The sequence below is a fragment of the Melanerpes formicivorus genome, unplaced genomic scaffold, assembly GCF_026170545.1.
Source record: "Melanerpes formicivorus ecotype bairdi unplaced genomic scaffold, bMelFor1.0.p_v2 SCAF_82, whole genome shotgun sequence".
Lineage (NCBI taxonomy): Eukaryota > Metazoa > Chordata > Aves > Piciformes > Picidae > Melanerpes > Melanerpes formicivorus.
The window spans coordinates 2,103,788-2,128,048 of NW_027142434.1; the positions used below are offsets into that span (position 1 = coordinate 2,103,788).

The 24,261-nt window shown below is 62.0% G+C and overlaps 1 protein-coding gene across 1 annotated transcript in view; it reads left to right on the plus strand.

Annotated features, from left to right (window-relative positions):
* The first annotated feature begins 720 nt into the window (after positions 1–720).
* Positions 721–24,261, plus strand: part of ADORA1 (adenosine A1 receptor) — a 64,338-nt gene continuing 40,797 nt past the window's right edge. Inside the window, exons 1-2 of the mRNA XM_068164644.1 lie at positions 721–802; positions 1,222–1,607. Coding sequence (XP_068020745.1) covers positions 1,267–1,607 — 341 coding nt within the window. The 5' untranslated portion in view covers positions 721–802; positions 1,222–1,266. The remainder of the gene's footprint in view (positions 803–1,221; positions 1,608–24,261) is intronic.

The window sequence follows — 24,261 nt, forward strand, 5'->3', positions numbered from 1 at the left end:
AAGGACACCCCACCTGCCCGGGCAGCTCTGCTTCCCACCCACCCAGCCCCCAGCAGAAGGGATGCTGCTCCCCTGCTGCCTTCCCCGCCCCCAGCAGGGGCTGCAGCCCCTGCTCCATCACCCTGGGGTGCCCTTCAGAGGGGAAAGGGTGCCTTGGGCTCACCCCGACCGCACCCCAGCAGTGATTTTGGGTGAGACATGAACCAGCCGGAGCCTGGGCCAGCACCCTCCCGACCGGTTCGGGGCTGAGCCCGGAGCCGCGGCTGCTCCGAGCCCCGAGGAGGGGTCTGGGTCCCTCCTCACCTCCAGCCCGGACTCTGCCCCGGTTCTCCCCCCCCCCGCACCCTCCGCTCACACTCTACCTCAAAACCCCGGTTCTGGTGCTAAAACCCGGTCCGGAGGCGTGCCGGGAGATTGAGCCTGCGGCTGGCACCGGGCCCTCGGCTTCCCCCAGCCCCAGCCCGGCTCCCCCCAAGCCCCAGCCCACCTCTCCACCCCCCCGATCCTCCCCGGGCTCGGCGAGCCCCGAATGGGGTCAGTCGCTCTTTAAAGGGCTGGAGGCTGCACCATGTGATGCTCCAGCTCCGGCTGGGAGCTGGCAGAGTCTGCGGGAGCCCAGCGGTGCCGGGGACCGGGGACGGAGCGCAGCCCCGCTCGCCGCGCCCAGCCCGGTCCCCCCCACCCCTTCCCCGAGCATCCCTCTGGCCATGCCCCCCGCGGAACCCTGCGAGGGAAGAGCTCTGGCTGCTTCGGGGTGAGGACCCCCCCCAGCCCAAGCCCTTGCTGTGCAGGACAGGACAAGGTGAGGTGGGCTGGGGCCGGGCGGGGCCGGGCGGCTGCTGCCGGGACACCGGGAGGAAGCGGCCGGGAGAGTTGGGGAGAGGGGGGGGTTCAGGGAGGACCGGCGGCTTCGCGACCCCGAGGGGCTCCGCAGACGGTCCCGGAGCTGCCCCGAGGGCTGGCTCGGCTCCGTCAGGCTCTTCCCGGGGCTGGCCTGGGACTCTAGCAAGCGCCGCAGCCCCGGGAGCGGGATGGAGGTGGGTGCAGGATGCGCCCTCGGGGGTCCGGAGCCCGAGGGGACAGCACAGAAGGGAGGGGGGTAGCGCCGGGGGGGGTTATCCGCCGCTCCCTCCCCCCCCCCCCCCATCCGCACAGGCTCCATCCCGGCCGGCAGCACAAGTCCCGGGGCCAGTTGCTCATCACCTCCCTCTCTGTTTGCAGGTGACCGAGGGGCCCCAGCGGGAGCTGGGGGGGGACCGGAGCGGCATGGCACAGCCGGTCTCAGCCTTCCAGGCTGCCTACATCTGCATCGAGGTGCTCATCGCCCTGGTCTCCGTGCCGGGCAATATCTTGGTCATTTGGGCTGTGAAGATGAACCAGGCGCTGCGGGACGCCACCTTCTGCTTCATCGTCTCGCTGGCGGTGGCCGATGTGGCAGTGGGGGCCCTGGTCATCCCCCTGGCCATCATCATCGACATCGGACCCCAGACCGAGTTTTACAGCTGCCTGATGGTGGCCTGTCCCGTCCTCATCCTCACCGAGAGCTCCATCCTGGCGCTCCTGGCCATCGCCGTGGACCGCTACCTGCGGGTGAAGATCCCGGTCAGGTAGGGGAACGCCTCGGGATGGGCTCTAGGGGGGGTAAAAGGGACTGAGGATGTCTCAAACTCTTGGAGGAACACTGGGGGAAAGGTCTTCCTCCGCACTTGTGGGGCCAGGGGCAGGCTGGCGCCGGCAGCCACGGGGAGGGTGTCCCAGAAGCTTCGGCAGCTTCACCTGGGGGCTCAGGGGGTGCTGGGGAGGCAAGCAGGGACTGCACCGTGGCAGACAGGGCAGGGCAGCTCCTCAAGGCTGGGGCACAGTGTGTCCCACTGCACAGGGAGAGCACCCAGTGAGCAGCTTCAGGCAGTGGAAAGGGATTCACCTCCTTCAGCCCAGGTTTTGCCTTGCCACGGGGAGCCCGGGAGCTTGGAGCTGATAATCTGCTTGCTCATGGAGCTGTGGGACACAGCCTTAGGGTTCTGAGGGACCAGAGGTGGCAGCCTGGCACATCTCACGGGGCAGGCTCAGCCAGCAGAGATCTCTGGCTATGGGGCTGCCCCACAAGTGCCTCCCCTCCCTGTTTTTCTGCTCCTCGTCTCCTGTATCTGCTGTCAAAGCCAAGCCCAGAGCAAGTTGAGGCATAAAGGAGGGACACACTGCGTTTGAACTCTGCTGCCCCGGGAGGAGAGGTTTAACTGCTTCCTGGCCAGCTCCCTCCCCACAGCTGTGGAGCTGCAGGCACTGGGGCTGGGAAGAGGCAGCCATGGGGTTGGAATGGTGCTGTGGGGCCGGGGGGGGGGGGGCTGGAAGGGGATGTGACAGCTCATGTCAGTGCCACTTGGGTGCTGCCTGCACGTCCCAGCTCAGCTCCTTGCTCTGCAGCTGCTGCCCCTGGTGCCCTTGGCTCTGTCTGAGGACCTGCCCAGGCTGCAGGGATACCTTTGCTGGGCACTTCTGCTCCGGGGAGCTTCCTGCTGCTGAGAGCAGGGATGGAAAGCTCAGCCCAGCCAGGACAGCTGAGCACACCCCCAGCTCCTGTCACCCCCCTCACCCCTTCACAGCTCGGATGTGAGCTCCAGCCCCTCTGCTGCAGAGCTCCACAGCCCTTCACCAGCACAAAGCCCTACCCCCAACCCCCCAGAAGGGACCCAGGGCCCTTGTGCTGGGTGCTGCCCAGACTCCAGTGGGTGCAGCACCCTTCCTGGGGCAGGAATCACCTTCCCATACCGGGAGGCAGGGACAGGAGGCACCTGCCTTGGGATGCACTGACCACTCTGGAGCGCTCAGAGCCCCCCACATCCACGGGACCAGGCCAGAGATCTGGGGCTTTGGGCTTTCCCCTGCAGCCATGGCCAGGAGAAGCTGCTCAGCCAAGGAGTGAGGCAGAAGAAAGGAGGAGGAGGAGCACAGCCCAAACCCTCTGCCACCCCCTCCCTGCCACACAGCATTCCCCAAGCTGTTCCCAACTTCCTTCCTCCAGTGTGATATTTCCCAGCCTGAAAAAGCCTCTCCTTCCAGTCCCTGGTGTACCCAGAGCGCTTCTCACCCTGTCACTGCTGCTGGTGCCTGTCTCTGGTCCTCCAGCATCCCCTGGGTGCTGGGGCTGGGTTCAGGTGTGGGAGTGCTGCTGGGTTATTCATAGCAGCACTGCTGAGCTCTCCTCTCTCATTTTCCTAAACAAACCTCATCCCTCTCCCTCTCTCTTTTCCCCCACCCCCCTCCCTTGCTGCCTCTGAGCACCAAAAGGGCTCTGCTGGGGGAGATTTCTGCCCTGAGCCCAGGAGCAGAGATGAGGTCAGAGCCCCCCCCCCAGGGCTGTGTGGGGCCTGGAGGGAGAGGGGTGTCAGGCAGTGTCAACCCTGGGCTTTGTCATCCTGCTCTCACAGATTCAAGGAGAGGTTTGGGTGGGAAGAGCTCTTCAAAGCTCACCCAGTCCAACCCCCCTGCAGTCAGCAGGGACATCTGCAGCTAGAGCAGGGTGCTCAGAGCCCCAGGCAAGCTGGCCTGCAGCGGTGCCAGGGGATGGGGCAGCTGGGCTGGGGGTCTCAGCACCCTCAGCACAACAAATTGCTCTCCAGGCTGAATCTTCCCTCTTTCAGTTCAGGGCTGTGGCTGAGCACTCAGCACCAGGAGGTCTTCTCCTGAGGTTCTGTTGTCTACTCCAAAGGCCTCACAGCCTGCAGAAGGCTTCAGCTTCACCAGCTGATCCCTGCATGCTTCCTTCTTCCCCTGGTGTGAATTCCTGGCAGCTGGCAAAGGTGACTCCAGGAGGGTTTGTGGCCCAGACACCACAGCAGCAAAGCAGCACTGGAGGTGGCAAAAGGGCTCAGAGAACCATGGACTGGCTTGAGCTGGATGGGAGGAATAACACAGCCCCAGCAGCAGCCCAGGAGGTGCCTGGGATGCAGGGAAAGCATCTGAAGGGTGGGGGGTCCAGAGGAAGGGGCCAGGCTCTGCTCTGTGGTGTCCTGTGACAGGGACAGGGAGCTGCTGGTGGAGAGAGTCCAGGGGAGGCCACCAGGATGCTGAGGGGCCTGGAGCAGCTCTGGGAGCAGCAAAGGCTGAGAGCCCTGGGGCTGAGAGCCTGGAGCAGAGCAGCCCCAGAGGGCAGCTGAGCAATGCTCAGCAAGAGCTAAAGGAGCTGTGGGGGGCAGGAGGCTGGGGCCAGGCTCTGCTGAGTGGTGCCCAGGGCCAGGCCAAGGGGCAAGGGGCAGAAAGTGTCAGGCAGGAGGTTGGAGCTGAGCAGGAGGAGAAAGTTGTTTGGGGTGAGGCTGCTGGAGCCTGGAGCAGGCTGCCCAGAGAGGTTGTGGAGCCTCCTGGGGTGGAGACCTCCAAGCCCCTCCTGGATGTGTTCTGTGTGCCCTGCCCTGGGTGCCCTGCTCTGGCAGGGGGGCTTGGACTGGATGCTCTCTGGGGGTCCCTTCCACCCCACCCCATTCTGTGCTGATGATTCCTCCTCCAAGCAGCAGAGAAGCCAATGAGCAGAGCTGCTGGGCTGGACTGTGAGGAGGGTCTGGAGGGCAACATGAAGCTGAGGGGCAGCCTTGCCTGCAGTGGCCATGGGATGGTTGAATTCATGACCCTCAGGACAAGCAGGAGGGTGCACAGCAAGCCTGCACTGCAGCACAGCAGACTTTGGACTCCTCAGGGTCCTGCTTCATAGGGCACCAGGAGAGAAAGTCCTGGAGGGGAGAGGAGCCCAAGAAGCTGCTCAGCACTCAAGCTCAGGTCCTGTGAGCCCAGGAGCAGTGCATCCCAACACGGGGGAAGGTAGCCAGGAATGCCAGGAGGAAATTCCTCTCTGCCCAAACAGGTCAGAAACCAGCACTAAGGACTGGATCTGAAACCATAAATGCACAGCAGGGGTTGGGCTGGAAGGGAGCTCCAAGCTCAGCCAGCTCCAACCCCCTGCCATGGGCAGGGACACCTCCCCCCAGCACAGCCTGCTCCAGGCCTCATCCAGCCTGGTCCTGAACACCCCCAGGCAGGGGGCAAGCATCAGATCTCAGCACCAGCTCTGGGAGGCAGAGGGGGTTGTCCTCACCCCCAGCTCCCAGGCTTGCTGCTGGGCAGATGCCAGCTGGCAAACAAAGCTGTCAAAAGCTGCTCCAGACCCTGGGAGCCAGAAGAGTGCAGCAAGGACTTTGGTGCTGGCTGGGGATGGAGCCCCTGGGCTGCCCTGCAGCCTCCACTGGCACAGCATTGCCAGCCTGGCACCAATGCCATAGATTCACTCCAAGGCTCACAGGATGGGTTGGGTTGGGTTGGGTTGGGAGGGACCCCCAAGCTCATCCAGCTCCAGCCCCCTGCCATACCAAGGAACACCTCCCCCCAGCACAGCTTGCTCCAGGCCTCATCCAGCCTGGTCCTGAACACCTCCAGGCAGTGGGCAAGCATCAGATCTCAGAGAGCTTCCAACTTTGGTGGGGGTTTTGGGTTGGGGTTTGCAGTATCTACTTAAATTCTGATCCCTTCACAACCTGAATGGTTTGCAGCAGCTCTGGCAGGGGAAGCTGGAGTGCCCCAGCAGCTGAACTTGGCTTCTCTCCCACCCAGCCCTAGAAGGAGCCAGCAGCAGTTACACTTTGCCCACCACCATCTTTGTGCTACTACCACACCTCTGGGGTGGTTGGGCAGGAGACAGAGAGTCAGACTTCACCTCTAGACTCCCAGAGCTGCCAGGGCTGGAAGGGAGCTCAAGGCTCAGCCAGCTCCAAGCCCCTGCCATGGGCAGGGACACCTCACACCACAGCAGCTTGCTCACAGCCACCTCCAGCCTGGCTGCAAACACCTCCAGGCAGGAGGCTTCCACCACCTCCCTGGGCAGCCTGGGCCAGGCTCTCACCACCCTCCTGCCCAACAACTTCTTCCTCACAGCCAATCTCCAGCTCCCCACTTCTAGTTCTGCTCCATCCCCCCCAGTCCTGTCCCTCCCTGACCCCCTCCAAAGTCCCTCCCCAGCTTTCCTGCAGCCCCCTGCAGCTCCTGAATCATTTTCCTTGGTAGAAATCTCTCCCTTTGAGGAGAGCCTGAGGCAGCTGAGGGCTCTGCAGCTGGGAGAGGAGGAGCCTGAGGGTGACCTCATTGATGTTGGTGAAGATGTGGAGGGTGAGTGGCAAGAGGATGGAGCCAGGCTCTGGAGCCAGGGCAGAGCAGGGCAAGGAAGGGGAAGGGCCTGGAGAATGAATCTGCTGAGGAGCAACTGAGGGAGCTGGGGATGGAGAGTGTGAAACAGAGGAGGCTGAGGGGAGGCTTCCTGGCTGCCTACAGCTCCCTGGAAGGAGGTTGTGGAGAGGTGGCTGCTGCTCTCTTCTCCCAGGTCATCAGTGACAGGGCAGGAGGGAATGGCCTCAAGCTGCCCCTGGGGAGGTTTGGAGTGGAGAGTAGGAACAAGAGAGGTCAGGGATGGGAATGAGCTGCACAGGGAGGTGGTGGAGTCCCCAAGCCTGGAGGTGTCTGAAGGTGGTTTAGATGTGGGGCTTGGGGCTGTGGTTGAGGGCTGACCCTTGTGGAGCAGGCTTCTGGGTTGGACTTGGTGATCCTGAGGCTCTTGGTGACCCTGAGGCTCTTGGTGACCCTGAGGCTCTTGGTGACCCTGAGGCTCTTGGTGATCCTGAGGCTCTTGGTGATCCTGAGGCTCTTGGTGACCCTGAGGCTCTTGGTGATCCTGAGGCTCTTGGTGACCCTGAGGCTCTTGGTGATCCTGAGGCTCTTGGTGACCCTGAGGCTCTTGGTGACCCTGAGGCTCTTGGTGACCCTGAGGCTCTTGGTGATCCTGGGGCTCTTGGTGACCCTGAGGCTCTTGGTGGTCCTGAGGCTCCTTTCCAGCCTGAGTGGTTCTGGGGTTCTGGGGAGGGAGCTGCAGCTGCCCTCTGGCTCCCGCTGGGGCAGGTCTGGGGAGTCTCTGTATGGAAAAGGCAGAGAGGTCTTCCCTCAAACCAAGTCCTGCCTCATTCTGCACTGGGGGAGGAAGTGTGGAGCAGAGGTTAGGGCTCCAGAATAGGAGACTTGGGTGTCCCAGCTGCTTCTGACTGTGAATCCCACCAGGGACAGCAGCTTGAGGCAGGAGCAAGGGGAAGGCAGGCAAGAGGCAGGGGGGGTGGGGGTGGTCCCCAGGCCTGGAGGTGTCTGAAGGTGGTTTGCATGTGGGGCTGGGGGCTGTGGCTTGGGGGTGACCCTTGTGGAGCAGGCTTCTGGGCTGGTGATCCTGAGGGCCCTGAGGAGGGCAAGGAAGCTGTGGAGGGCCTGGGAAATAAAGCTGATGAAAAGCAACTGAGGGAGCTGGGGGTGGAGAGTGTGAAACAGAGGAGGCTGAAGGCAAACCTGTGCCAGTCTCTCACCACCCTCACGGGGAACAACTTCTCCCTGACACCCAGGCTGAATCTCATCACTTCCAGCGTTGCTCCATCCCCCCCAGTCCTAGCACTCCCTGACACCCTCAGCAGCCTCTCATCTAGCTGCAGCCAGGTGCTAGGTGGTGGCTCCGAGGACATCCTTCAGCGCTGGCAGCTCCAGCCGTGGCTCTGCGCCGCTGCTCCTCCCTGCCGCGCTCAGCCCTCGGCCTGCAAAGCTGCCGGCAGCCCTGGGCTGGCCTCGGTGGGACTTGTGTGGCCTGGCAGAGCTGCTGATGCCCCCTGGGGTCTGCTGGCAGTGGTGGCATCCCGCAGAGATCACAGGGAGGTGGGCGGCGGTGTGAGGGCATCTCTGCCCCGGGCCACGTCCCTGGCAGCCAGGATGGGGAGCAGGAACCTCCTCCCCAGCACATGGCTCAGGATATCAGCAGGCACAGTGAGCACAGCCCTGGCACAGTGAGCACAGCCCTGGCACAGTGAGCACACCATGGGCACAGTGAGCACAGCCCTGGCACAGTGAGCACAGCCCAGGCACAGTGAGCACAGCCCTGGCACAGTGAGCACAGCCCTGGCACAGTGAGCACACCATGGGCACAGTGAGCACAGCACAGGCACAGTGAGCACACCATGGGCACAGTGAGCACACCATGGGCACAGTGAGCACAGCCCTGGCACAGTGAGCACAGCCCTGGCACAGTGAGCACAGCCCAGGCACAGTGAGCACACCATGGGCACAGTGAGCACACCATGGGCACAGTGAGCACAGCCCTGGCACAGTGAGCACAGCCCTGGCACAGTGAGCACACCATGGGCACAGTGAGCACAGCCCTGGCACAGTGAGCACAGCCCAGGCACAGTGAGCACAGCCCTGGCACAGTGAGCACAGCCCTGGCACAGTGAGCACACCATGGGCACAGTGAGCACAGCACAGGCACAGTGAGCACACCATGGGCACAGTGAGCACACCATGGGCACAGTGAGCACAGCCCTGGCACAGTGAGCACAGCCCTGGCACAGTGAGCACAGCCCAGGCACAGTGAGCACACCATGGGCACAGTGAGCACACCATGGGCACAGTGAGCACAGCCCTGGCACAGTGAGCACAGCCCTGGCACAGTGAGCACAGCACAGGCACAGTGAGCACAGCCCTGGCACAGTGAGCACAGCCCAGGCACAGTGAGCACACCATGGGCACAGTGAGCACACCATGGGCACAGTGAGCACAGCCCTGGCACAGTGAGCACAGCCCTGGCACAGTGAGCACACCATGGGCACAGTGAGCACAGCCCTGGCACAGTGAGCACAGCCCAGGCACAGTGAGCACAGCCCTGGCACAGTGAGCACAGCCCTGGCACAGTGAGCACACCATGGGCACAGTGAGCACAGCACAGGCACAGTGAGCACACCATGGGCACAGTGAGCACACCATGGGCACAGTGAGCACAGCCCTGGCACAGTGAGCACAGCCCTGGCACAGTGAGCACAGCCCAGGCACAGTGAGCACACCATGGGCACAGTGAGCACACCATGGGCACAGTGAGCACAGCCCTGGCACAGTGAGCACAGCCCTGGCACAGTGAGCACACCATGGGCACAGTGAGCACAGCCCTGGCACAGTGAGCACAGCCCAGGCACAGTGAGCACAGCCCTGGCACAGTGAGCACAGCCCTGGCACAGTGAGCACACCATGGGCACAGTGAGCACAGCACAGGCACAGTGAGCACACCATGGGCACAGTGAGCACACCATGGGCACAGTGAGCACAGCCCTGGCACAGTGAGCACAGCCCTGGCACAGTGAGCACAGCCCAGGCACAGTGAGCACACCATGGGCACAGTGAGCACACCATGGGCACAGTGAGCACAGCCCTGCCACAGTGAGCACAGCACAGGCACAGTGAGCACACCATGGGCACAGTGAGCACACCATGGGCACAGTGAGCACAGCCCTGGCACAGTGAGCACACCATGGGCACAGTGAGCACAGCCCTGGCACAGTGAGCACACCATGGGCACAGTGAGCACACCATGGGCACAGTGAGCACAGCACAGGCACAGTGAGCACAGCCCTGGCACAGTGAGCACGGCCCTGGCACAGTGAGCACAGCCCTGGCACAGTGAGCACAGCCCAGGCACAGTGAGCACACCATGGGCACAGTGAGCACAGCCCTGGCACAGTGAGCACACCATGGGCACAGTGAGCACAGCCCTGGCACAGTGAGCACAGCCCTGGCACAGTGAGCACACCATGGGCACAGTGAGCACACCATGGGCACAGTGAGCACAGCCCTGGCACAGTGAGCACACCATGGGCACAGTGAGCACAGCCCTGGCACAGTGAGCACACCATGGGCACAGTGAGCACAGCCCTGGCACAGTGAGCACAGCCCTGGCACAGTGAGCACACCATGGGCACAGTGAGCACAGCATGGGCACAGTGAGCACAGCCCTGGCACAGTGAGCACAGCCCAGGCACAGTGAGCACACCATGGGCACAGTGAGCACAGCCCTGGCACAGTGAGCACAGCACAGGCACAGTGAGCACAGCCCTGGCACAGTGAGCACAGCCCTGGCACAGTGAGCACACCATGGGCACAGTGAGCACAGCCCTGGCACAGTGAGCACAGCCCTGGCACAGTGAGCACACCATGGGCACAGTGAGCACACCATGGGCACAGTGAGCACAGCCCAGGCACAGTGAGCACAGCCCTGGCACAGTGAGCACAGCCCTGGCACAGTGAGCACACCATGGGCACAGTGAGCACAGCACAGGCACAGTGAGCACAGCCCTGGCACAGTGAGCACACCATGGGCACAGTGAGCACACCATGGGCACAGTGAGCACAGCACAGGCACAGTGAGCACAGCCCAGGCACAGTGAGCACAGCCCTGGCACAGTGAGCACAGCATGGGCACAGTGAGCACACCATGGGCACAGTGAGCACAGCACAGGCACAGTGAGCACACCATGGGCACAGTGAGCACACCATGGGCACAGTGAGCACAGCCCTGGCACAGTGAGCACACCATGGGCACAGTGAGCACAGCACAGGCACAGTGAGCACAGCCCTGGCACAGTGAGCACAGCCCTGGCACAGTGAGCACAGCCCTGGCACAGTGAGCACACCATGGGCACAGTGAGCACACCATGGGCACAGTGAGCACAGCACAGGCACAGTGAGCACAGCCCTGGCACAGTGAGCACAGCCCTGGCACAGTGAGCACACCATGGGCACAGTGAGCACAGCCCTGGCACAGTGAGCACACCATGGGCACAGTGAGCACAGCCCTGGCACAGTGAGCACACCATGGGCACAGTGAGCACACCATGGGCACAGTGAGCACACCATGGGCACAGTAAGCACAGCCCTGGCACAGTGAGCACACCATGGGCACAGTGAGCACAGCCCTGGCACAGTGAGCACACCATGGGCACAGTGAGCACAGCCCTGGCACAGTGAGCACACCATGGGCACAGTGAGCACAGCCCTGGCACAGTGAGCACACCATGGGCACAGTGAGCACACCATGGGCACAGTGAGCACAGCCCTGGCACAGTGAGCACACCATGGGCACAGTGAGCACAGCCCTGGCACAGTGAGCACAGCACAGGCACAGTGAGCACAGCCCTGGCACAGTGAGCACAGCCCTGGCACAGTGAGCACACCATGGGCACAGTGAGCACACCATGGGCACAGTAAGCACAGCCCTGGCACAGTGAGCACACCATGGGCACAGTGAGCACACCATGGGCACAGTGAGCACAGCCCTGGCACAGTGAGCACAGCACAGGCACAGTGAGCACAGCCCTGGCACAGTGAGCACAGCCCTGGCACAGTGAGCACAGCCCTAGCACAGTGAGCACACCATGGGCACAGTGAGCACAGCCCTGGCACAGTGAGCACAGCACAGGCACAGTGAGCACAGCCCAGGCACAATGAGCACACCACGGGCACAGTGAGCACAGCCCTGGCACAGTGAGCACAGCACAGGCACAGTGAGCACAGCACAGGCACAGTGAGCACAGCCCTGGCACAGTGAGCACACCATGGGCACAGTGAGCACAGCATGGGCACAGTGAGCACAGCCCTGGCACAGTGAGCACAGCCCTGGCACAGTGAGCACAGCCCTGGCACAGTGAGCACACCATGGGCACAGTGAGCACAGCACAGGCACAGTGAGCACACCATGGGCACAGTGAGCACACCATGGGCACAGTGAGCACAGCCCTGGCACAGTGAGCACAGCACAGGCACAGTGAGCACAGCCCTGGCACAGTGAGCACAGCCCTGGCACAGTGAGCACAGCATGGGCACAGTGAGCACACCATGGGCACAGTGAGCACAGCATGGGCACAGTGAGCACACCATGGGCACAGTGAGCACACCATGGGCACAGTGAGCACAGCCCAGGCACAGTGAGCACAGCCCTGGCACAGTGAGCACAGCACAGGCACAGTGAGCACACCATGGGCACAGTGAGCACAGCATGGGCACAGTGAGCACACCATGGGCACAGTGAGCACAGCCCTGGCACAGTGAGCACAGCCCTGGCACAGTGAGCACAGCCCTGGCACAGTGAGCACAGCATGGGCACAGTGAGCACACCATGGGCACAGTGAGCACAACCCTGGCACAGTGAGCACACCATGGGCACAGTGAGCACAGCCCTGGCACAGTGAGCACACCATGGGCACAGTGAGCACAGCCCTGGCACAGTGAGCACAGCCCTGGCACAGTGAGCACAGCACAGGCACAGTGAGCACAGCCCTGGCACAGTGAGCACACCATGGGCACAGTGAGCACACCATGGGCACAGTGAGCACAGCCCTGGCACAGTGAGCACAGCCCTGGCACAGTGAGCACAGCACAGGCACAGTGAGCACACCATGGGCACAGTGAGCACAGCCCTGGCACAGTGAGCACAGCCCTAGCACAGTGAGCACACCATGGGCACAGTGAGCACAGCCCTGGCACAGTGAGCACAGCCCTGGCACAGTGAGCACACCATGGGCACAGTGAGCACAGCCCTGGCACAGTGAGCACACCATGGGCACAGTGAGCACAGCCCAGGCAGCTCCTGTGCCAGAGCAAGGCCCCAGGTAAGCCTGGCACGGGGGGTGGCTGCTTGCCAGCCTGCCCCACACATGGCCCAGTGAGGCTGAGGGGGTCTCGTGAGCTGCCACCTGCAGGGATCCCTCACAGCTCCATCACTCACAGCCCCATCCCCAACACCCCTATCCCCCACACCCCCCACAACCTCATCCCCCATCCTCCACAAGCCCATCCCCCACCCCCCACAGCCCCATTCCCCAAACCCTCATCCCTCATCCCCCTATCCCTCACACCCCCTATCCCCCGCACCCCCATCCCCCCAACCCCCTACCCCACACCCTATCCCCCACATCCCCATCCCCCACACCTCTATCCCCCACAACCCCATCCCCCCCCACCCCCCACCCCCATCCCCCCCACCCCCATCCCTCACATCCCCCTACCCCACACCTCTATCCCCCCCCATTCCCCACACCCCCATCCCCCACATCCCCATCCCCCCCACCCCCATCCCTCACATCCCCCTACCCCACACCCTATCCCCCACATCCCCATCCCCCACACCTCTATCCCCCACAACCCCATCCCCCCCACCCCCCCACCCCCCATCCCCCCACCCCCATCCCTCACATCCCCCTACCCCACACCTCTATCCCCCCCCATTCCCCACACCCCCATCCCCCACATCCCCATCCCCCCCACCCCCATCCCTCACATCCCCCTACCCCACACCCTATCCCCCACACCCCCATCCCCCCACACCCCCATCCCCCCAACCCCCTACCCCACACTCTTATCCCCCACATCCCCATCCCCCCACCCCTATCCCTCACATCCCCCTACCCCACACTATATCCCCCCCACTCCCATCCCCCACACCCCCATCCCTCACATCCCCCCTACCCTACACCCCCATCCCCCACACCCCCCACCCCCATCCCCCCACCCCCATCCCCCACATCCCCATCCCCCACACCTCTATCCCCACATCCCCCTACCCCACACTCCCATCCCCCACACCCCTATCCCTCACACCCCCCATCCCCCACACTCCCCCCCCCACCACTGCTGAGGCTCAGGGACAGGGCACAGCAGGGAAGGGAAATGCATTGTGTAGGGAGAGCAGCCAGGAATAGAGTAGAGTAGAGTAGAATAACATAGGGTAGGAGAGGATAGGATAGGGTAGGGTAGGGTAGGATAGGATAGGATAGGATAGGATAGGATAGGATAGGATAGGATAGGGTAGGGTAGAACAGAACAGGAGAGGCTTCATGCATCCCTGCCCCACAGGATCACAGAACCACAGCATGGGAGGGGCTGGAAGGGACCTCTGGAAGCTGAGTCCAACCTCCCCTGCCAGGGCAGAGCCACCCAGGGCAGGGTACACAGAACACACCCGGGGGAGGTTGGAAGCTCTCCACCCCAGCAGACTCCACAACCTCTCTGGGCAGCCTGCTCCAGGCTCCAGCAGCCTCACCCCAAACAACTTTCTCCTCCTGCTCAGCTCCAAGTGCCGGGTTCTGCACCTTGGCCACAGCAACCCCATGCAGTGCTACAGGCTGGGGGCAGAGTGGCTGAGAGCAGCCAGGCAGAGAGGGAGCTGGGGGTGCTGGTGGATGGTAGGCTGAACATGAGCCTGCAGTGTGCCCAGACAGCCAGGAGGGCCAAGGGCATCCTGGCCTGCATTAAGAACAGTGTGGACAGTAGGAGCAGGGAGCTCATTCTGCCCTTGTACACTGCACTGGTTAGGCCACACCTGGAGTCCTGTGTCCAGCTCTGGGCCCCTCAGTTTAGGAAGGAGGTTGAGCTGCTGGAAGGTGTCCAGAGAAGGGCAACAAAGCTGGGGAGGGGTTTGGAACACAGCCCTGTGAGGAGAGACTGAGGGAGCTGGGGTTGCTTAGCCTGGAGAGGAGGAGACTCAGGGGTGACCTCATTGCTCTCTACAACTACCTGAAGGGAGATTGTAAACAGGCAGAGGTTGGTCTCTTCTCCCAGGCAGCCAGCACCAGAACAAGAGGACACAGTCTCAGGCTGTGCCAGGGGAGGTTCAGGCTGGAGGTGAGGAGGAAGTTCTCCACAGAGAGAGTGATTGCCCTTGGGATGTGCTGCCCAGGGAGGTGGTGGAGTCCCCATCCCTGGAGGTGTTCAGGAGGAGACTTGACAGGGTGCTTGGTGCCATGGGTTAGTTGATTAGGTGGTGTTGGATGACAGGTTGGACTCCATGATCTTGAAGGTCTCTTCCAACCTGGTTTATTCTATGTAATTCTATGTAATTCAACCTCCTGCCTGACACTTTGTGCCCCTTGCCCCTTGGCCTGGCCCTGGGCACCACTCAGCAGAGCCTGGCCCCAGCCTCTTGCCCCCCACAGCTCCTTTAGCTCTTGCTGAGCATTGCTCAGCTGCCCTCTGGGGCTGCTCTGCTGCAGGCTCTCAGCCCCAGGGCTCTCAGCCTTTGCTGCTCCCAGAGCTGCTCCAGGCCCCTCAGCATCCTTGTGGCCTCTGCTGTGCTCTCTTCACCAGCAGTTCCCTGTCCCTCTTCACCTGGGGAGCCCAGACCTGGACACAACACTTCAGATGTGTCCTCCCTAGGGCAGAGCAGAGGGGCAGCAGGAACTCCCTTGACCTGCTGGCCACACTCTTCTTCATGGCCCCCTGGAAACCATTTGCCTTCCTGGCCACAAGGAGACATTGTGCCATCCTCCTGCCAACCTTCTCCCTTCCAGGAGTCCCCAGCAGGCCAGCCCTGCACTGCAGGCTCCATGAGGGGGCAAGAAAGGGTTCCCCACATCCCTGTCCCACAGTGGGCAGCTAGGGTGGGAAGCCAGCAGGACTGCTGGCTGGCAAGAGCTGCCTGAAGGACACTGAAGTCCCCACTGGACTTCCCAGGCCCTGTGTTTAATTAGAGCTGTGGCTGGAAGCCCAGCTTGGCAGGGAGGGGGCAGCTTGGTGCTCCACAGCCCAGCTCCCAGCTCCCAGCTGCCCACATCCCCCTGGCCCTTGGGGCAGCAAGCATGGGGGAGCACCAAGCAGGGATGCTCCAGCAAAGCCATGGAGCTGTCCTCTGCCCCTGCTCCCAGCCAGGAGACAGTGCTGGAGGGCCCTGGGAGCTTTGCAGCTGGCAGAGAATGGTGCCCTGAGACATTGCAGAACCTCCCCTGTGGGGCCAGGCTGGGAGAGCTGGGGCTGTGCAGCCTGGAGGAGAGAAGGCTCCAGGGAGACCTCAGAGCAGCCTTGCAGGAGCTGAAGGGCTCCAGGAGAGCTGGGGAGGGACTTGGGCCAAGGGCTGGGAGGGACAGGAGGAGGAACAATGGCTTTGAGCTGGGAGAGGGGAGACTGAGAGTGGGGAGGAGGAAGAGATTGCTGAGAGTGAGGCTGGGGAGAGCCTGGCACAGGCTGCCCAGGGAGGCTGTGGCTGTGCCCTGCCTGGAGGTGTTCAGGACCAGGCTGGATGAGGCCCTGAGCAAGCTGTGCTGGTGGGAGGTGTCCCTGGGCATGGCAGGGGGCTGGAGCTGGCTGAGCTTTGAGCTCCCTTCCAACCCAACCCATTCTAGGGCTCCATAACTCCCTGCCCTCCCCACTGGGAGAGAGGAGATTGAGCCTGGGGAAGAGGAAGGAATTCTGTGCAGTGAGGGTGGGGAGGACTGACACAGGTAGCTCAGGGCTGTGCCTGAGGTCCCATCCCTGGAGACATTCAGGAGCAAACCTGCTGGGGCCCTGAGCAGCCTGCTCTAGCTGACTGCAGGGGGGGGTGGGCAGGATGACCTTGGAGGGTCCCTTCCAGCCTGAAGCATTGAAATGTGCCTCAGGATGGCAGTGGGAGATGCCCAGGTGGCCTCTGGTGCTCCATGCCAGGCATGCTCCTCGCTCCCATGGGCACAGAGGAAGGAGGAGGGATGCTGGTGCAGGATGGAGGCAGACTCTGCAGGCTGGGGAGGAGTCTGGAGCTGACATCTCCTTCCTCCTGCTCTTGGAGGCAAAGCTAGTGACACCCAGCATGGTCAGGGCACTGCCATGTCCCACTGAGCCCTCTGCCCCCCAGCCCCCTGGCTGGCATCCCCCTGGCTGCTGGGCTCTGAAGGGTGCTGCCTCCCAGCCCTGGGGGGTGATTTCTCCACCACGGAGGACGCAAGAGCATCACTGGGGCTCAAGCAGGCTGGAGCAGAGGGTACCACACTCCCCAGCCTCCACAGGAACCACTCTGAGCAGCTGCAAGCCACCTAAAATAGATTCGCTGCCTTCCTGCCCTGCGAGCTCTCACATCTCCCCTCCTGCATCCTTCCTCCCTGCAGGGCCGCCGAGCAGGACCCCTGTCCTGTCGTCCCCTCCAGCCGGGCACAGCAGGGTCCCCCCAGCCCAGCCCCGACTTCCCTCTTGCAGCCGTGCCGGGGAGGATGAAAGGAGTTCAAAGGGAGGGGAAGCAGGCGGCCAGGGGCGGCCGGCAGGAACCGGCCCCGCGGCGGCAGGATGCTGCGGGAGGTAGGGGAGGGGGAGGAGGGGATGCAGCCCCCCCCGGCGCCGGCTCCGCTGCCTCAGGGGCTCCCCGTTTCTGCTCCGAGAGGCTGCCTTGGGCCGCGGCGGGAGGAGCTGCTGTCCCCTGGTCGTGCCGCAGCGCAGCACCTCGGCCAGGGATGCTGCAGGGTGCAGGTGCAGCCTGCTCCCCTCCCGGCCTCTCCTCCGGGCCCCTCCACGTTGTCCACTTCGCTTCAGCCATCAGCTCTGTCCTCAAGCGCTTGGAAAGCTGTGCCAGGGAGATTAAAAACCAGAGAGTTGCCTGTAGCAAGAGCTCTTGCACATGAGCTGGCCAGGCTGGCTGGCTGGCTGGCTGGCTGGGCAGAGGCCAGCTGTAGGAGGTTCAGCATGGCCAAGTGCTGGGTCCTGGCTCTTGGCTCACAACAGCCCCATGAAAGCTCCAGGATTGGAGCAGAGGGGCTGGAAAGTTGCTTGGCAGGGAAGGATCTGGGGGTGCAGGATGACAGCTGACTGAAGATGAGCCAGGGGGTGCCCAGGTGGGCAAGAAGGCCACCAGCAGCCTGGCCTGGAGCAGCAGGAGCAGGGCAGGGACTATGTCCCTGTGCTGGGCACCCCGAGTGCTGGGTTCAGTTCTGGGCCCCAGCTCTGCAGACATTCAAGGTCAAACTTGATGGGGCCCTGGCTGCAGGGGAGGGGGGGTTGGACAAGATGACCTTTGAGGGTCCCTTCCAACCCCCCCTGCAATCTGTGACTCTGTGAAAGCAGCTTAGGGAGGGCAGAGCAGCCCTTGGTGCTCAGCCAGGAGGTGAGGAGGGCCTGCAGGTAGCCTGAGAGCCCTCAGATGGACCCTGTGGTGGAAGGGGGAAGCTTTCCCCCCTTGGCCTGGCTGTTTTGCAGGCTCCTGGGCTCTGGCTGGGATTGCAGTGCTCTTTCCCCTTCTCTCCACGCCTGCCAATGGCCACAGGCATGGGGCCAGCTGGGGCTGGGTCACAGGGAAGCCCAGGAAGTCTCCTCTCCCTCAGCCAGCTGGGTCGTGGAGCAGGACTCAGGCCTCAGACAGTTTCCTCCCCCTTCCTTCACTGAGAGTTCAGGCAGGGACTTGGGCAACACTTGGGGTGTTGGGCACCCCAGTGCCATGGGAGGGGAGGAGGCTGGGGTGAGGAGGAGGTTGGGATGAGGAGGAGGTTGGGAGGAGGAGGAGGTTGAGTGAGGAGCAGGTTGGGATGAGGAGGAGATTGGGTGAGGAGGAGGTTGGGATGAGGAGGAGGTTGGGTGAGGAGGAGGTTGGGTGAGGAGGAGGTTGGGATGAGGAGGAGGTTGGGTGAGGAGGAGGTTGGGTGAGGAGGAGGTTAGGTGAGGAGGAGGTTAGGTGAGGAGGAGGTTGGGTGAGGAGGAGGTTGGAATGAGAAGGAGGTTGGGATGAGGAGGAGATTGGGAAGAGGAGGAGGTTGGGTGAGGAGGAGGTTGGGATGAGGAGGAGGTTGGGAAGAGGAGGAGGTTGGGTGAGGAGGAGGTTGGGATGAGGAGGAGGTTGGGTGAGGAGGAGGAGGTTGGGTGAGGAGGAGGTTGGATGAGGAGGAGGAGGTTGGATGAGGAGGAGGTTGGGATGAGGAGGAGGTTGGATGAGAAGGAGGTTGTGTGAGGAGGAGGTTGGATGAGGAGGAGGTTGGGATGAGGAGGAGGTTGGGATGAGGAGGAGGTTGGGGTGAGGAGGAGGTTGGGTGAGGAGGAGGTTGGGTGAGGAGGAGGTTGAGTGAGGAGGAGGTTGGGTGAGGAGAAGGTTGAGTGAGGAGGAGGTTGGGATGAGGAGGAGGTTGGGGTGAGGAGGAGGTTGGGTGAGGAGGAGGTTGAGTGAGGAGGAGGTTGAGTGAGGAGGAGGTTGAGTGAGGAGGAGGTTGGGATGAGGAGGAGGCTGAGTGAGGAGGAGGTTGGGTGAGGAGGAGGTTGAGTGAGGAGGAGGTTGGGATGAGGAGGAGGTTGAGTGAGGAGGAGGTTGGGTGAGGAGGAGGTTGGGATGAGGAGGAGGCTGAGTGAGGAGGAGGTTGGGTGAGGAGGAGGTTGAGTGAGGAGGAGGTTGAGTGAGGAGGAGGTTGGGTGAGGAGGAGGTTGGGATGAGGAGGAGGCTGAGTGAGGAGGAGGTTGGGTGAGGAGGAGGTTGAGTGAGGAGGAGGTTGGGATGAGGAGGAGGTTGGGTGAGGAGGAGGTTGGGTGAGGAGGAGGTTGGGATGAGGAGGAGGCTGAGTGAGGAGGAGGTTGGGTGAGGAGGAGGTTGAGTGAGGAGGAGGTTGGGATGAGGAGGAGGTTGGGTGAGGAGGAGGTTGGGATGAGGAGGAGGTTGAGTGAGGAGGAGGTTGGGTGAGGAGGAGGTTGGGATGAGGAGGAGGTTGGGATGAGGAGGAGGTTGGGTGAGGAGGAGGTTGTGTGAGGAGGAGGTTGGGTGAGGAGGAGGAGGTTGGGTGAGGAGGGGGTTGGATGAGGAGGAGGTTGAGTGAGGAGGAGGTTGGGATGAGGAGGAGGTTGGGATGAGAAGGAGGTTGTGTGAGGAGGAGGTTGGGTGAGGAGGAGGTTGGGGTGAGGAGGAGGTTGTGTGAGGAGGAGGTTGGGTGAGGAGAAGGTTGAGTGAGGAGGAGGTTGGGATGAGGAGGAGGTTGGATGAAGAGTAAGTTGGATGAGGAGGAGGTTGGGATGAGGAGGAGGTTGGATGAGGAGGAGGTTGGATGAGGAGGAGGAGGTTGAGTGAGGAGGAGGAGATTGGGTGATAAGGAGGTTGGATCAGGATGATGCTAGGATGAGGATGAGGTTGGAGGAGGATGTTGGGTGAGGAAGAGGCTGGATCAGGATGATGCTAGGATGAACAGGAGCTTGGGTGAGGAGGAGGAGGCTGGATGAGGAAGAAGCTGGGAGGTCATCACATCCAAGCCCCCTGCAGCCAGCAGGGGACCCCTCCAGCTGGAGCAGGCTGCCCAGGGCCACACTGAGTCTGATCCTGAATGTCTCCAGGGATGGAGCCTCCACCATCTCCCTGGGCAGCCTGTGCCAGTTCCTCCCCAGGATCCTCTCTCTCCACCCCTGGCAATGGGCACTGGCAGCCCAGAAGGCCAATGGCAGCTGTGCTGCCATTGGCCTTCTGGGCTGCCAGTGCCCATTGCCAGGGGTGGAAAGTGGGGATCCTGCCCTCTTCTGTGGCCACCTTGGTCACCAGACCAGACAGATCTGCACCAAGGATGAGGAGTAAAAGGCAGAACCCCCAGGCCAGAGAGGTTTGCTGGAGGCTTTGGGCTGCTTCCAAGCTGCAGTTTCACAGCACCCTGGAGCAGCTCAGCGTGTGGGTGCTGAAGCAGAGCAGCAATTTTCACACCCAGGCTCTGCTGGAGCCAGCTCCAGGGTGCATGGAGGAGCTGTGCACCACCCCAGCACCAGGAGCTCAGTTCTGGCATCACCAAACTCCTCAGAGCATTGGGGGGACAGGAAGCACAGCTTGCCTTGGGGTGGAAGGGACCCTCCAAGGTTGTGGAATCATAGAATCAGTCAGGTTGGAAAGACCTCAGAGCTCAGCAAGTCCAAGCTGTCAGCCAGCACCTCCTGACAACCAAACCATGGCTCCAAGTGCCACATCCAATCCCCAGTGGAACACCTCCAGGGATGGGGACTCCACCACCTCCCTGGGCAGCACATCCCCAGGGCCAATCTCTCTTGCTGGGAAGAACTTTCCCCTCACCTCCAGCCTAAACCTCCCCTGGCACAGCTTGAGACTGTGTCCTCTTGTTCTGGTTCTGCTTGCCTGGGAGAATGGAGTGGAATGGAATGGAATGGAGTGGAATGGAATGGAATGGAATGGAATGGAATGGAATAGAATAGAATAGAATAGAATAGAATAGAATAGAATAGAATAGAATAGAATAGAATAGAATAGAATAGAATTGAATTGAATTGAATTGAATTAACCAGGTTGGAAAAGACCTCAGAGCTCACCAAGTCCAACCTCTCCCCCAGCACCATCTGATCAGCTCAACCATGGCTCCAAGGGCCTCATCCAGGCTCTTCCTAAACCCCTCCAGGGATGGGGACTCCACCACCTCCCTGGGCAGCACATCCCAGTGGCCAACAACTCTCTGGCTGGGAAGAACTTTCTCCTCACCTCCAGCCTGAACCTCACCTGGCACAGCTTGAGACTGTGTCCTCTTGTTCTGGTGCTGCCTGCCTGGGAGCAGAGCCCAACCCCCACCTGGCTCCAACCTCCCTTCAGGGAGTTGCAGAGAGCAAGAAGGTCTCCCCTGAGCCTCCTCTTCTGCAGGCTAAGCAACCCCAGCTCCCTCAGCCTCTCCTCCCAGGGCTATGCTCCAGACCCCTCCCCAGCTTTGTTGCCCTTGTCCAACCTCCCAGCCAGAGCAGGCTGCTCATGGCCCTATCGGATCTGACCTTGAAGGTCTCCAGGGATGGAATCTCCACCACCTCCCTGGGCAGCCTGTGCCAGTGTCTCCCCAGCCTCACTGTGCTGAACCTCCTCCTGATGAAGTTCAATAAGAGCAAGTGCAGGGTCCTGCATCTGGGTCGAGGCAATCCCAGGCACAAATCCAGGCTGGGCAGGGACTGGCTGGAAAGCAGCCCTGAGGAGAGAGCCTTGGGGGTGCTGGGGCAGGAGAAGCTCACCAGGAGCTCTCAGTCTGCACTTGCAGCCCAGAGAGCCAAGCAGAGCCTGGGCTGCAGCAGGAGAAGTGTGGCCAGCAGGGCAAGGGAGGTGATTCTCCCCCTCTGCTCAGCTCTGGGGAGACCCCACCTGGAGTCCTGCCTCCAGCTCTGGAGCCCCTATGGCAAGAGGGATGTGGAGGGGCTGGAAGGTGTCCAGAGCAGGGCCAGGAGGATGAGCAGAGGGCTGGAGCTGCTCTGCTGTGAGGACAGACTGAAGGAGTTGGGGCTGTGCAGTCTGGAGAAGAGAAGGCTCTGAGGTGACCTCATTGTGGCCTTCCAGGATCTGCAGGGGGCTGCAGGAAGGCTGGGGAGGGACTGCTCAGGATCTCAGGCAGTGCTAGGACTAGGGGGAATGGAATGAAGCTGGAGGTGGGGAGATTGAGGCTGGAGGGGAGGAGGAAGTTCTTCCCCATGAGAGTGGTGAAGGCCTGGGATGGGTTGTGCAGGGAGGTGGTTGGGGCCCTGTCCCTGGAGGTGTTTAAGGCCAGGCTGGCTGAGGCTGTGGCCAGGCTGATCTAGTGTGGGGTGTCCCTGCCCATGGCAGGGGGGTTGGGGCTGGCTGATCCTTGTGGTCCCTTCCAACCCTGAATGAAACTATGAAACTATGAAACTATGTCCAACCTCAGTCTCCCTGCCCCAGTTTCAAACCACTGCCTCTCATCCTACCCCTGCAAGCCCTTGGGAGCAGCCCCTCCCCAGGGAAGGGATTCTGCAGCAGGCTGTGATGGGCTTGAGGTGTTGGTAGCTCCCCAGGTGAGTTGGTTTCAGCAGGACTCTGATCCTCAGCCAAGAGCATCCCAAGTCAGAGATCATCTGTGTGAGGAGGAAAGGCTGAGAGCCCTGGGGCTGCTTAGCCTGGAGAAGAGCAGCCCCAGAGGGGATCTCCTTGATAGACACAAATATCTGAGGGGTGGGGGGCAAGGCTCTGCTCAGTGCTGTCCTGGGATGGGACAAGGATCAATGGACACAAACTGGAACCCAGGGGGTTGGGGTTGTGCAGGCTGGAGAGGAGAAGGCTCCCAGGAGACCTCCTTGTGGCCTTCCAGGAGCTGCAGGGGGCTGCAGGAAAGCTGGGGAGGGACTTTGGAGGGTGTCAAGGAGGGATAGGGCTGGGGGGGATGGAGCAGAACTAGAAGTGGGGAGCTGGAAATTGGCTGTGAGGAAGAAGTTCTTGGCCAGGAGGGTGGTGAGAGCCTGGCCCAGGCTGCCCAGGGAGGTGGTGGAAGCCTCCTGCCTGGAGGTGTTTGCAGCCAGGCTGGAGGTGGCTGTGAGCAAGCTGCTGTGGTGTGAGGTGTCCCTGCCCATGGCAGGGGCTTGGAGCTGGCTGAGCCTTGAGCTCCCTTCCAGCCCTGACAGTTCTCTGATTCTATGAGGAGAAACTTTGGTGTGAGGCTGCTGGAGCCTGGAGCAGGCTGCCCAGAGAGGTTGTGGAGTCTCCTGCTGTGGAGACTTTCCAGCCCCACCTGGCTGTGTTGCTGTGTGCCCTGCCCTGGGTGACTCTGCTCTGGCAGGGGGCTTGGACTGGATGATCTCTGGAGGTCCCTTCCAACCCCTCCCAGCGTTTGAGCACAGCCAGGAGGCTCTCCCCTCGCTGAGGGGAAGCCTGGGGCAGGCTCAGCAGCTCAGGAGCAGGCAGCAGCTGCAGCAGCTCAGGAGATGCTCTGAGGCAGACACAGAAATCAGGTCAGATGAAAAGGCTCCAGACGCTGCCCTGCTGCCCAGGGCTCTGCCTCTGGGCTGGGTGCAGCCTCCCCAGCTCCTGGGCTCTCAGGGCAAGCACTGAGATTGGCCCTGGGGATGTGCTGCCCACACAGCAGATGGGTTGGAAGGAACCTTAAAGATCATCCAGCTCCAACCCCCTGCCATGCCCAGGGACACCTCCCACCAGCACAGCTTGCTCCAGGCCTCATCCAGCCTGGTCCTGAACACCTCCAGGCAGGGGTCAGCAATGTGCCCTGGTGGCCAAGAAGGTCAATGGGACCCTGGGGTGCATTAAGGAGAGGTTGTCCAGCAGAGCCAGGGAGCTTCTCCTCCCCCTCTGCTCTGCCCTGCTGAGACCTCATCTCCAGCACTGCCTTCAGTTCTGGGCTCCCCAGGTCAGGAGGGACAGAGATCTGCTGGGGAGGGTCCAGGGGAGGGCAATGAGGATGAGCAGGGGGCTGAAGCACTGAGAGAGAGAGGCTGAGGACCTGGGGCTGTTTAGCCTGGAAAAAGAGAAGCCTTAGAGGGGATTTAATCAATGTCTGTCAATAGCTGAGGGCTGGGGGTCAGGGGGGAGGGGGCAGGGCCAGGCTCTGCTCACTTGCTCCCTGGGATAGGAGAAGGAGCAGTGGATGTAAGCTGCAGCACAGGAGGCTCCACCTCAACACAAGGAGGAACTTCTGCACTGTGAGGCTGCCAGAGCCCTGGAGCAGGCTGCCCAGAGGGGTTGTGGAGTCTCCTTCCCTGGAGCCTTTCCAGCCCTGTCTGGATGTGTTCTGTGTGACCTGAGCTGGATTCTGTGACCCTGCTCTGGCAGGGGCTTGGACACAATGATCTCTTTGAGGCCTTTCCAGCCCCTAACATCTGTGATCTGTGATCCTGTGAATGTCTTGGGGCCCAGAGAGAGGTGGGCAGTGGAGTGAAGTCCAGCTGGTGGCCAGGCACTGGCAGAGT